Source organism: Emydura macquarii, unplaced genomic scaffold (genome assembly GCF_026122565.2).
Source record: "Emydura macquarii macquarii isolate MOO-44397 ecotype Brisbane River unplaced genomic scaffold, CSIRO-AGI_Emac_v2 contig_2676, whole genome shotgun sequence".
In the NCBI taxonomy this organism is placed as follows: Eukaryota; Metazoa; Chordata; order Testudines; family Chelidae; genus Emydura; species Emydura macquarii.
The window spans coordinates 36,428,615-36,442,580 of record NW_027132813.1 but is presented as its reverse complement, the minus strand read 5'-3'; the positions used below and the strand labels follow the sequence as shown (position 1 = coordinate 36,442,580).

Sequence of the window (13,966 nt, the reverse complement as noted above, 5' to 3'; positions counted from 1 at the left end):
TACCAACCTAATTTCCAATACTGGAATTTGGCCATGGCACCATTGTTAACACTGCTGCTTTGGTAAAACTCTGTCATGGAGCCTACAACTGTTCCAGACTGATAATGTATCATCAGAAAGCATCTCATGACGGCGATCTGGTAAACTGGGGCACGATCCAAATTCCTGTTGTACTAAATGGGAATCTTTCCACTGACTACAATGGCAGATGGATGGGGCTTTTGGTAGGACAGCAAAGAGAGAAATCTAAGAAATCAACAATGTCCTACTGCTCCTATATTTTCTTTAGAGACTTTCTTTCTGTTTATAATCACAACTATTACCACCTCAAGTTGTAAGTTGACATTAACACACCTGTGGCTACAAAATTGCTAAGAGTGTACCTGAAAGATTTAGTACAAAATCAAATACATCACTTTAAGCAGTTCAAAACTGACTATTATTGTAACTACCTTTTTAAAAAGCCACAAACTATAAAAAAACATTTGTATGTGAAATACTAAATGGGTTGACTCAACTTGAAATAAAGTGATTTTAGTTTATGCAGCAGTATTTGGGGCAAAATTATTTGAAGATTATCAACGAGTAATTCCGGAAATAGGTTGACCAATCAAAAGAAAAACAGTGCAGAGGGCACTGTAATCAAAGTCACAGAATTTACCAGTTATGGAAATTGAATTCTGCCCAATGGGAGGCTCTTGAAACTCCCCTGGTGTATCTAGTAGAGAGGATTTGATGTATGTAGCTAGGGTTTCAACAGGACTCCCACCAATAGCCATTAGTGGATTGTATTGGTTGTCAACTGGTGAACTTCCACTGCTTTTCAGTTCATCGAACCTTTTTGCACACTGTCAGGAGATAAAATGATAGGAATATGAAACAGATATTGTTAGTATTCATTCACTTGTACTTGAAACTATATCACTTTAAAGGCTGATGTTGTGTTTCCTGATATGAATTTCTGCAAAAATTGATTGTTACATTGTAATTAATATTAAACTACCAACTCCTCTTAAATGGTCAACAACATTGGGGCTCTGAATTGAAGCCAAATCAACTAAGAACCTTCACACTTAAGACTGATTACACCACCTGGTAACTCTCTCTGCAATACCTAAGAAGTGCAGAATATACACTGCAATATGCAAGATTTACCACAGTTTCAAGATCCAGCAACATTCACACAAATTAAAGGGTGGAGTTTCTGCCTTAATCTTCCATTTCCCTGCCTCTTTACAGCTTAAGCCTGACCCTCAAAAAAGCAGTTAATTTTTAAAAAATCTTGCTCCTTTATCTGGAAGGTACAATACCTTAAATTATTCAAACTAGAAATAGATGTAAAATAAGAACAAAAGAATGTAAGGCTGGCCATAATGGGTCAGATCAATGGTCCATTTAGGCCAGTATCCTGACTTCTAACAGTGGCCACTGCCAGACCCTTCAAAGGAAGGGAATAGGGCAATTTTGAGTGATTCACCCTCTGCTGTCCAATCCCAGCTTCTGGCAGATGGAGGTTTAGGATATCTGAAGTAAGGGGTTGCATCCCTGACCATCTTGGCTAACAGCCATTGAACATATCTAATCATATTATTGAATGTGTGTGTTCCAAGAACATATCTAATTCTTTTTTGAACCCAGTTATACTTTTGGACTCCACAACATCTGATGGCAACAAATTCCACAAGTTGACTGGGTGTTGTGTGAAGTTCTTCCTTTTATTTATTTTAAGCCTGCTGCCTATTATTTTCGTCAGGTGACCCTTAGCTCTTGTTATGTAAAGGGGTAAATAACACTTCCCTATTCATTTTCTACATACAACTAGTGATTTTATAGACTTCTATCATATCTCCCCTAGTCATCCCTTTTCTAAAATGGACAGTCCCAGTCTTTTAAATCTCTCCTCATATGAAAACTGTTTCAAACCTAATGATTTTTATTGCCCTTCTCTTTACCTTTTCCAATTCGAATACATCTTTTTTCAAGATGGGGCTACCAGAACTGCACACCGTATTCAAGGTGTAGGTGGCCACATATACATGGCAGTATGATATTTTCTCTTTTAATTATTTATCCCTTTCCTAATGGCTCCTAACATGGTTAGCTTTTTTGACTGCTGTTGCACTCTGAATAGATGTTATCAGAAAAAATTGCCCACAATGACTCCAAGATCTCTTTATTGCATGGTAATAGCTAATTTGGACCACATCGTTTTGCTGTATAGTTATGACTACCTTTTCCAATGTGCATTACTTGGCACTTAACATTCAATTTCATCTGCCATTTTGTTGCCTAGTCACCCAGTGTAGTGAGATCATTTGTAACTCTAAGTCAGCTTTGAAATGAACTATCTTGAGTAATTTTGTATCCTCTGCAAAGTTTGCCCCCTCATTGCTCACCACTTTTTCCAAATCATTTATGAATATGTTGAACAGCACAAGTCCCAGGACAGACCCTTGTGGAACCACCCTATTTATGTCTCTCCATTGTAAAAACTGACTATTTATTCCTACCCCTTTGTTTCCTGTTTTTTAACTAGTTACTGATTGAGGAGAGGATCCTCTCTCTCATGACCTGACTGCTTAGTTTGCTTAAGAGCCTTTGGTGTGGGATCTTATCAAAGACTTAAAATTTTTTGAGGGTGTCAACAAGCATGAGGATGTCAACAATTAACAGATTGGTAAAACATGACTTCCCTTTACAAAAGCTGCATTGATTCTTCCCCAACATATTGTGGTTATCAATGTGTCTGATCATTTTAGTTTCCCATTTGCACAGTTACTGCTCCTTTACTTTATGCACTTCACTCAGACTAGAAAATTTCACTTTATTTCTATGCAGTTTCCCTTCCTCATTTTCATGCACTAGTGAATAAGCTAATGCTGAAATATTTGCATTGCCAGAAGTGCAGGGGAAAGGTTAAATCCAAACAAAACATTAGTAGGCTTTTTAAAGCTTTTCAAATTTTTATGTACAAATTTGGGCCTCACTTATTAGACACAGATTTCAATGTAAATTAAGGCCTTAATCCCTCAAACAACTACACATGAGAGTAACTTTACATATAAGAATAGTCCCATTAAACTCAATGGGACAATTCACATGAAAGTTTGAGAGAACATATTTTAACTCTGCCAAAGTCTATTGGATTCAATGGCCACTTGAGATCATAGGGTCAAATTCACCTGTGCAGCTTCAACAGCTATGCAGGCTTCACATATTCTAAAGCAGAGTAATCACTTTTCTATTGACTAATGATATTATCTCAATTGAGAAAAATAGGTAAATAAAATATATACAGGGTATTAATTTACTTATGCATTGCATAAATGCATTTATGAAAGCATTGTATAATCAGATGAAAAATTAAGTGACAGCATCCACCAATACAGATACAAACCTCTCCTAAACAGTGAGCTTGTAGGATAATAAAGTTCCACATAAGCTTCAACTCCAGTCAATCATTTTTTATGCTCTAAATACAATGTTATAATGATGCCCATTAACAATGTTATAATTAAGGGTGAGTTGACACATTCAATTAAGGAGTTTACAACAAAATGTCTGTTTGCTTGTTTTTCCAGTTGAGTCACAAAGAAACAAAAACAGCAGATGTGGCATATCTTGACTTTAGTAAAGCTTTTGATACTGTCTCGCATGACCTTCTCATAAACAAACTACTGAAATACAACCTAGATGGAGCTACTATAAGGTGGGTGCATAACTGGCTGGAAAACCATTCCCAAAGAGTAGTTATCAGTGGTTCACAGTCCAGTTGGAAGGACATACCAAGTAGGGTCTCACAGGGAACGGTTCTGTTCAATATCTTCATTAATGATTTAGTTAAAGTTTATAAAGTTTGCTGAGGAGGTAAAAGTGCTTTGGACGAAAGGATTAAAATTCAAAATGATCTGGACAAACTGGAGAAACGGTCTGAAGTAAATAGGAAGAAATTCAATAAAGACAAATGCAAAGTACTCCACTTAGGAAGGAACAAACAGTTGTACACATACAAAATGGGAAATGATTCCCTAGGAAAGAGTTCTGCAGAAAGAGATTTGGGGGTTATAGTGGATCCCAAGCTAAATGAGAGCAATAGTGTAACACTGGTGCACAAAAAGCAAACATTCTGGGATGTATTAGCAGGAACGTTGTAAGCAAGACACGAGAAGTAATTCTCCTCTACTCAGTGCTGATTAGGCCTCAACTGGAGTATTATATCCAGTTCAGGACATCACATTTCAGGAAAAATGTGAACAAATTGGAGAAAGTCCAGAAAAGGGAAACAAATGATTAAAGGTCTAGAAAACACAATGTATGAGAGAAGATTGAAAACATTGTGTTTGTTTAGTCTGGAGAAGACTGAGTGGGACATAAACAGTTTAAGTATATAAAAGGCTGTTACGACAAGGAGGGTGAAAACTTGTTCTCCTTAACCTCTGAGGATAGGATAAGAAGCAATGGGCTTAAATTGCAGCAAGGGCAGGTTAGGTTGGACATTAGCAAAAGATTCCTAACTGTCCGGGTAGTTAAGCACTGGAATTATGCTGAGGGAGGTTGTGGAATCTCCATCATTGGAGATTTTTAAGAGCAGGTTAGAAAAACACCTGTCAGGGATGGTCTAGATCAGGGGTGGGGAACCTTTTTGTTGTCAAGGGCCTGATGATGGCCCTGGCAGCGGGGGGGAATTCGGCGGCGGGGGGGAGTGCCCGCCGCCAAAATCCCCCCACCGCCGAAAAGGGCAAACGGCAGCAGGGTTTCGGCGGCGGGCACTGCCCACCTCCACGGAACGCCGCCGCCACCAAATTCCCCGCCGCCAAATTCGCCGCCGACAGGACCAGACCAAATGATTTTGCGGGCTGTATACTGCCCGCGGGCCGGAGGTTCCCCACCCCTGGTCTAGATAATGCTTTGTCCTGCCATAAGTGCAGGGGACTGAACTAAATCACTTCTCAAAGTCTCTCCCAATTCTATGATTCTATTAAAACTGTCTGGAGTTTCGCAACAAATTTTGGTCCTCAACTCAGAAGTATTTTGTTTGGTCTTTTTTAAAATTAAAAACCACACAAGTGACAGCATTAAGATTAAGCAGTCAAACTAAAATAAATCATCCAAGTGTTTTCTTTAAAATATGTGAGATAAGCAAATTTGAAATCCAACAGTTTACAGAAAATTTAAGTCGTTAGGACCTGATCCTAGAGATGTTGAGCACTCGACTCCTGCTAAAGTAGGAAACACTCTGATTTGAAGGATCAAACTAGCTGCCCCTTCCCCCCTTTAAATATCAGTCGAAAATTGGAGCTTTGTTATTTTCAACTGGAAGGTATATCTAATCACCTGCCAACACCATCTACCTCAGGAAAATTATGTTTGCTTGAAAAATATACCATAAGGATGGGGGAATATGAAGTTAGTATGTACTTGCCTTTCTTGTCATAAGGGACTGTATTTTACAGTGTAATTTGAAAGCTTCTTGAACCACCATATTCTCTCTTTTTACACCACCTGTTCTTTTGACCAATTCCCAGTAATACTGCCTTAGGCTATTAAGTGCACATTCTGCATTCAAGTTATGAATTTTGTTTACTTCATCTCTTGAATGTAAAGGTTTTGTAACACTTTCCAATTTGGGTTTTTAAACATATTGCTTAACTCTTTCAAGTCCTTTAAGTTCAGGTAACTTTACAAAATCATTCCCCCCCTTCCAGCCCCCTTTCCTGATAAAAGAGTTCTTGATAAAGCACTGTTTTAAAAAAAAAAACAAAAACAAAAAAAAACCTAATGCTGGTTAATAAAGTTACCTCTTTTGATGTAAATCCTGGAACCAGCCTTGCCACACTGTCCCAGTTGATGGGCTGAGGGACACCAAGTAAAGAATAGAGGATCATGTCCAAAACCATTTGATTATTATCATATGGAAAGTTATTATTTTCTGAGTATCCTCGACTCATCTTTTGGCACTGAAAAACAGAGGGGCAAATGTTATGTGTTTTTATAAAGATCTATAAACTTTAATACTGCTCATGTTTCAAAGCAGCAATAATTGCATGATCAGTAGATGTACAATACATATTAATTGCAGCACTGCAAATATTACCAGGGAAATTATTGCTACAGTAACAAAGTCAAGTACTAATACTACTACTTCATAAATCATATACAGAAATCTATGCAGCCCAGATTCCATTAAAAAGCACACTTGGAAAAGTTTGTTTCAGTACCATCAGGTTTTTATCCTGATCAATCCCTTATGTAGTTTTGTCATTAAGAACCCCCCCGGAAAGATACAGCTTGGTACAGATTAAAAAGAAGAACACTAGTGAAACTACAGAAGGCTTTATTTTAGAAGTGGCAATTTTTAGAAATGTTAAGACATTTGAAAAGAAAAAAAAAAAAAAAAGACAACAGAAGTTATTCTGAACATACTGAGTTGAGTCATATTGCAGTTTGACATGTAAATCTAGAAGGAAAAAAACTTCCTCAATAGAGAACGTACGGTGTTATTTATTATCTCCTTTTCCTTGAAGTATGAATGAGTGAGTAGGTCAAATAGGAGACAATTCAGAAAAATCAGCAAGATAATGATATGCACTAAGTCTTATTACAGGTTACAGGGAGTTCAGCTGGGTTTTTCTTAAAACATAAACATGACAACAATTATATAAAGTTATTGGCAAGAAACAGATATTGATTTTTCTAGTTAGGTAGTAAATAGGGAAGACAGGAATCAGGGCTTTAAAAACTACAGTACGATGCACTAGCCACAGTGTGTCAGTATAACACCTACTATATAAAAGTAGAAAAAATAGATGTTTTTGAATTTAAGGTGTAGATACTAATGAGGCAGCCTATTCTAGTGATATACAATTACTTATTGCAGCAAATGTTACGGCCATCGAAAGTAAATAAAGGTAAGCTTATGTAGAGGGAGTAACTATTAAAATAAGCACTCCAGCACTTAAAGTGGAAATATTAGCAACTGACGGGCTCACAGAGTGGATATTAACAAGTAAGAAAACTGGACAAAATTTACCTAGTGTGCAGTAGTTTCAAACAATAAATAAACCCATCCAGTTAAAAACTTGGTAAGTGAGTGCTTTACAGCCAATCACATGCTTATATGCTTACAAGGTAGGCCCAGTTTTCTCAGAATCACCACTAATTCTGCTTGCCCAATCCAAGACATCTACAGCCTGACTGTTCAGATGTTCTGAAGCATCCACAGTTCTAAAGTCAATGGGAGCTACAGCTCTCAGCCCCTCTGAAAACTGGGTCCTATAGATTTTCAAGTTGAACATCCAGGAACTGAGGCATACAATTCAATTAATAAAACACTTTTGAAAATTTTGGCCTTAGTTATTATAGTTGTTAATTTTGGTAACTTTTGATTCTTCTATACCACCCTCTCCTGGGAGTGGCACACCAAGATGTAAGTATATTCTAACAGAGCCTGGGGGTGGAAAGAAATTAGGGTCAAGACTTTCAGATGTGACTATAATTTGAGGTACCCAGTTGAGATACTTTAAGAAGATCTGATTTTCAGTAAGTGTTGACCACCCACTCTCTAAAAATCAGGTCCTTTCAAGGTGCCTCAAATTGGACACCTAAAAATTGAGGCACTCAAAATCACTAGTCATATCTGAAAATCTTTAACTTGGGGTACAAGAATGACAATGGGAGGAGAGAAGATAGCCAAAACTATGACTATGAAGAATCCTCAGAAGACTGCAGTTGGATGTAGTCTCAATGGACTTGCTTGCTGCAGGGAAAGTCCTTAGAGTGGCTTCCCAAGCTCATTTTTCTGGTAGCTAAAAAAAGGATTTCTTACAAGTCTGTGCTGCAGTGGTAGGTAGCTCATTCATTTCATTTCAGAGTATATAAGCAATCAGGCATAACATTTGAACTGGTAAAACAAAAAAAATAAAACTCAACATGTAACTGAGAAAGCGTTTATGTTGTCAGAAGAAGCAGTTGAATGCAAGTATTCAGAAAAAGAAACAAACTGGAATAATTTTCTTAGGTTCAGAACATTCATCAAAAAAAACAAACAAAAAAAAAACACCAATTTAGAGGGAAAGTTGTGTTTTGGTTTCAACAGTAGCTTCGTTTTAGAAAAACAGGAAGTCAGATGTATCAATGTTTTAATATAATAGTTTTCTCTCTGAAATATAGCACTCCAAGAAGTGCCAAATTGACAGTCATGGAAAATATTTAGCTAAAGAGCAATACCTTATAGGCAATGGCTGTCCAAACTTTCCTACTCAGGACTTCCAGTGTTTTTCAGTCCTGTTCCAGAAATGTAATATTTTGGAGCAAAAGCAGTTCAATTTCCATGTCCATTCAATAATTGGCCTTCATTCTCAGATTACTATCAAGAGTGCCAATTATGATAACTTTTTAAAATGCAAACCTCTTTCCATTAGTGAATGGACAGAAACCAATAGTTTCACAAGGGCAACTGAATATCATATAAGAAGTTACCAAAAGAGATGACGAAGGCCAGATCTGAACAACATAGGTAAATGGTTATTAGATATGGAGCCTGTCTCTTGTGCTATCCATTCTACCCTTAGCTGGCAATTAAAAATGTGTCTAAAATGACAGGAGGGCAAAGGAGCAGGAATGAGTTTTGTTTTCTATAAAGTCAAGATGTAAGTATCTCTTATGTTTAGACTTAATAAAAATACAATCACTATTGGTATTGACAGCCGAGGAATAACCTTTATGAGGGAGGAAGTTTATACAGTATAAAATACTGTATATTCAGGTGTGGATATGGAAGAACAGTAGTTATTCTCATTTACAAGAATTCTAAAATGTAAAGGAAACAAAACCGCAATGGGTGATAGTTGTCTAACATTTTACTAGTAATATATGCATCAGCATTTTACAAACTGTGAAGCAACTTAAAAGTGCAAAGATGACAGGTATTCCAAGAGGCAGTAACGTTTCTAGAGAGGTCTGACACTTTGTTTATCAAGTATGCACTTTACTATGTTAGTATTAACTGGAGCCTAGATTTGGCTATCTGTGCAAATGCCCTAGATGAGGACCTGTTTTGGTGATATTAAAAATGACCAGGGATGGAGACCACAGCCTTACCCACAAACAAACCACATGTTAAACAGCATACCCAATGATAATGAATCAGTGTCAGAATTAAAACCATTTTGAATCTTAGATGAGATCAACCACCCTTCTCTAATATTTTTTCCCATATACGACACTGACGTGCTGCCTTATGGGAAGTGTCTACTTCCAAAAGGATATCATACATTCAAATAAATATAGATACTTCAATCTACAATAATCAAAATACCAACTACTGCTGTTTGAATTAAAGGCTGTCATTCAGATCACATACATAGAGCTATGCATACACAGACAAATGAATGATCTTCTATATTGTATGCATGTAAGATCATATTAAGTCTCAGTATTTACTTCCTACATTGGGATTAGCACACATTGTGCTTGCCGTTGTGTTTGCTAACACTGTTATATAATAAATCATGTAAAAGACTTAGGTAAAGCCATATTCAAAACTACTCCGTTCTGCAGGAATAGAACACACTTTTAAGAGATGTGACATGGACAAGGCCTATAATAAATATCATCACTTTCTAGTGATGACACTGCATCTTCGTATTCTGTATGGTCTACACTACTGCAAGTGAAGCTCAACTTAAAAAACGATGCTACGAATGAGGTAAATGAGACAGTTATGGGTGTGGCACAATTTTAAAAAGTTTAAAAATCATTTAGACTAGAACATTAAATACACATAGAGAAAGAAGGCAATTTCATAAAGGTATCTATATCAAAATGATAGGGTTCCAAATTAAATAGTACTAGTAAAATCCCCAATCTCTTTTAATTTAGTGTTTCATAAATAAGCATCAGTCCAAGACATGGGAGGCTTATTTTACAGTTCGGAAAATATGGAGACAATTTTCTGTACACTGTGTATTTAATTAGGAAATATCAACAGATTTAAAAATCCTTACCATGTAAACATCGGACAATATAATCATTAAAAAGCAAGCTGTTGTTTAAAGAGACATTAGTCATCAGATCTCTCTATTTAACAGTGTTACCACATTACAGGGGAAGCATCCTTATAACACGTATAATATATAATTTCTAATATTTTATTAAGTTCAGTGACATCTCTGATTGCACACATTTAACAGACCAGGCATGTCTATGAAGTGTTAGTATTAAAAAAAAAAAATTAGAGACGGGTGCTGGGTTTTTTGGGCAGGTAAATGTGCTTTCTGAGCACTGAATAAAAGGTAATAAAATATTTAAGTATCTATTTGTCCTCCACCTATATTGCCAGATACAAAATTAGTGTTTTAGTTTTACCATAGCCTCCCATATTTTTGGGGAGGTTTTTCCAATCCAATGGGAGAAGAGATGGTGCTAGAAAGGTTTTATACCGCTCTCAGATACACCAGGAAGGTGGGGGAGGGAGAGAAGAGAAACCACACCACACTAGATTACCCATACCACAGCAACTGCTGAGCATAATTAATTTCCTCAGGCATCAGTTAAAACGCATCAAAGTAAATTGGCTTTAACCAAGCCGGCCCAGCAGCACTGCCTATCATTGGAGGGGTTTTTTCCTTCCTAAGGCAAGGCACCCTGACACAGCCCCGGGCACCTGCAGACCCTACAACTGCAGGGAGCTTCCCCCAACACCCAGGGGTCTCGCACCATGGAGCAGGGCGCCCAACAAGGGAGAAACCCCCACGCCGAATTGCGGGGCTCGCTCAGCAGCGCCCGTGGAAGGCGGCCGGGCCCAGGGGCAGCGTCCCCCGGAGAACGAGGCGGGCCCTCAGCGCCGCCCGCCCGGAAGGAAGGAAGGAAAGAGGAGCTGGAGGGAGGGAGGGCGAGGCTGGCAGCGGGTTACCTGGGGCCCAGACCCGGCGGCAGCGAGGACGGAGCGGGAGGATGCGGAGCGCTGGGGTTGAAGCCGCTGAGGAGCTGGGCGAGCCCCAGCGCCGCGCCCGGGAAGGATGGAGAGAACCAAGGAGCGGCTTCCTGAGGGAGACAAAAACCCAGACGGAGCGTTACCGCAGCCCGGCCAAAGACTCAGCGTGCGTCCCTCCTGCCCCCCCGACCCAACCACCATTTCCCCGCCCCAGGCGCGAGGAGCCGCCAACCGCCGCCCCACCTGCCGAGCCCGAGGCACTGACAGCCCGCACGCAGCCTAACTAACTGCCCACCAGCCACGGGTGGTAATTGGGGGAAGGGGGAGTTACCTTTAGCCAATCAGCGTGCCGCACAGCAAGCGGCCCCGCCTCCTCTGACAGAGCGGAGCCAATGGGGTGGTGCGGCGCGGCCGGCTCAAAGGGAGGCGGGCCTTGGCGTTCTCCGCCGCGGTGCCCGGGTCTCCGCCTTCTTCTCCCCGCCTTGTCGCAGTGCAGCGGCGCCTCCCCACCCCCAGCGTCTCGCTGGTCTCCTAGCAACGAGCAGCACGAGGCCTTGCCGGGCTGAGAGCCGCCATCTCAGGCAGGGGCTCGGGGAGGGCGGGGGCTGCCCCTGCCCCTGCCCCTGCCCCTGCCCCTTCCTCTTCCCCACCCAGCCAGCAGGGCTTGGGCAGGTGAGACTGAGCAATAGCAGCGGAGACCCCTCTGCTCGCCCCCACCCCTGTCTCGGCGTGATGTTACGCCGGCACTTCCGCGTGGTGTCACCCCATCACCCAACTCCTCCCCACTGCATGACATGGACATGACATGACATCACCCACCTGTCTGGCTGCGTGACCCTACGCCACCACGGTCACCTAGGTGTGGCGTCACCCGGCTCAGCATGATGTCACTGCTCCACCTGTCTCAGGGCCATGTCACCCAACCAGCCCTATACCTTGGCAAGATGTTGCCCCAGCCTCCAACCCCACAGCATGACATCACCCCCACCTGTGTATCAGCATGATGCCACCCCACATTCTCCAGCCCCACACCGCCTGAGTTTGGTGTAATCTGACTCCTTCTGGTAACATCTCTCTGAACTTCCACCCCATCCTTAAGAATAACATAGGAACCCATCCCTGCAACATAATGTCACTCTGACCCCCTACCCTGTGCCTCTGGAAGATCCTTCTACAGTGGGGTGATCTTCCTCCCATGGCCAGTTATGCAAACTTTAGGACTGCTTTGCATTACTGGCACAAAGTGACTCTAGCACAGGGTAAATCTAAGCCATTGTGTATATGGAGAGAAATTTAAGGTCAGAGCACCTATGGATGATATTGTGTAACTCCAGATGCTGCACTTCAGCCATTTGTATGGTATGATAGAAGAAACTCATGTTAGTTAGCAACAGGGCTTTTCTCTTGCAAACTCTGTGTATTTGATATCTTGCTGTTCCAAAAGCCAGTGAAAAATCACTAGTTGGCCTCAATTTCAACACCAGGATGGCTCTGGGTAAAATTAAAAGGCACATTTTCAATTACTGTGGAGGGGGAATGATTACCCACCCAGAACTACATGTGATTCCTTTTGTTGCATAGAAGAGAGAATTGGAACACCACAGTCACTGTCCTCCATGTCCTGGAAGTGGGAAGGAGACAGGCTGTAGGTGTATGTACATTTTCTCTTCCCATTCCAGCAAGCCATGGTGAATCTGCCAGTGGTAAATTCCCTGAGACTTCATTAACTTTTGCATGGGTCTCTGCACTATGAAAACCTCATTAAGGTGATTTTGGGCACAGTGGAGGATGGGAAAGCCATATTGCCTAGGAACAAAGATGGAGGAAAGGGATCCCTGAGCCTATCTGTACAGAAACTAGATGGTTCCATGCAGGCAAGCTTGTGCTTTTAGCAGATCTCTCCAGTTTTGTGCAGTTGTGAAGGCAGAATCTATTCTTGCTCTTTCACTAGTTTTATCATGGGCAGAGCTGAACTAGAATAGTATATTTAGAACAGTGGCATGCAAATAGGCTTTATAAATAATATCTAAGCATGCTACAGTAATAGTCCAAAAGGAGAGGTTGGGAGATAATTCCATTTTATAAGATATCAGATAGAAAGTGATCATAACAATTATGATTATCCACATACTTGTTTAAAAACAAAACACTTTTAAAATGTTTTGCTTGTATATGTCATTAGGACTGTCCCATATTCTTTCTTCATCTAGGTTGGTTTTTGTGGGTTTTAGCAACCAATAAGGACAGGACTGAAGGTTGCCTCTTGGTGACAGGAGCAGTAAGTAGTATGAGGAATTCTAATCCTATGTTTTATTTTTTAAAGCGAATTATTAGACATCTTCTACTGGGACTGAAAAAAGATGATCTATTTTAATGTGATATATAATCTGTATATAACAATAGCAATTGTATTGATCACGTATTAATCAATTATTATTCCAGTCCTGCATGCAGTGATTTAAAAAGCTGTTTAAAATGTGTTTTACATTCCAGTATCTCTTTTGTTTTTTAAAATGAAACATTTTTTTATTATGAAACCAGAAATTCCTATGCATGGAACTCTTTATATATATACCTGCAATAGTTTTGTTTTTACTCTGTTGATATTATAGGTGATATTATAGGACTCTTAGAGTTAGAGTTGCCTGACAATGTCCATTACAAGATCCTATTTTCAACAACTTATAATTTTGCCAGTGCAACTTTAATTCAGGCCCTTTGCATGTATTGCATTATGATAAAGTTTTTAATTACAAGATCACATCCTATTTTTTCCAGGATTGTGTAGTGAAGAAGGTTGTCGTCTGTAGGACCTCTGCACTTGTTGCAGGCGCAAGCTGGGGCGGTATATACTATTAGAAATACTGGGAACAGGCAGGTGTAGGCCCAGCCAAAACTAAAGGCTCTCCCGTCAATTAAGGGGGAGGAACCACTGACCCTAGGCAACAATTGATCACTGGGGAACAAATGAAAAAAAAGGAATGGGAGTGGAGTCAAAGGTTGAAAATCAGATCTGGAGAGGGACACTGACCA

General features: G+C 40.1%; 1 protein-coding gene across 2 annotated transcripts in view; it reads right to left on the bottom strand.

The window, feature by feature from the left end:
• SANBR (SANT and BTB domain regulator of CSR) overlaps positions 1-11,287 on the bottom strand; it is a 40,937-nt gene extending 29,650 nt beyond the window's left edge. Inside the window, exons 1-4 of one of the 2 annotated variants that reach the window (XM_067565206.1) lie at positions 11,177-11,229; positions 10,913-11,043; positions 5,799-5,957; positions 662-848 (exon numbers count right to left, since the gene is read on the bottom strand). In XM_067565206.1, coding sequence (XP_067421307.1) covers positions 662-848; positions 5,799-5,948 — 337 coding nt within the window. In that variant the 5' untranslated portion in view covers positions 5,949-5,957; positions 10,913-11,043; positions 11,177-11,229. Of the gene's footprint in view, positions 1-661; positions 849-5,798; positions 5,958-10,912 lie in introns of both variants that reach the window. The other variant, XM_067565205.1, reaches the window with a different exon arrangement.
• Between the last annotated feature and the right edge of the window lie 2,679 nt (positions 11,288-13,966).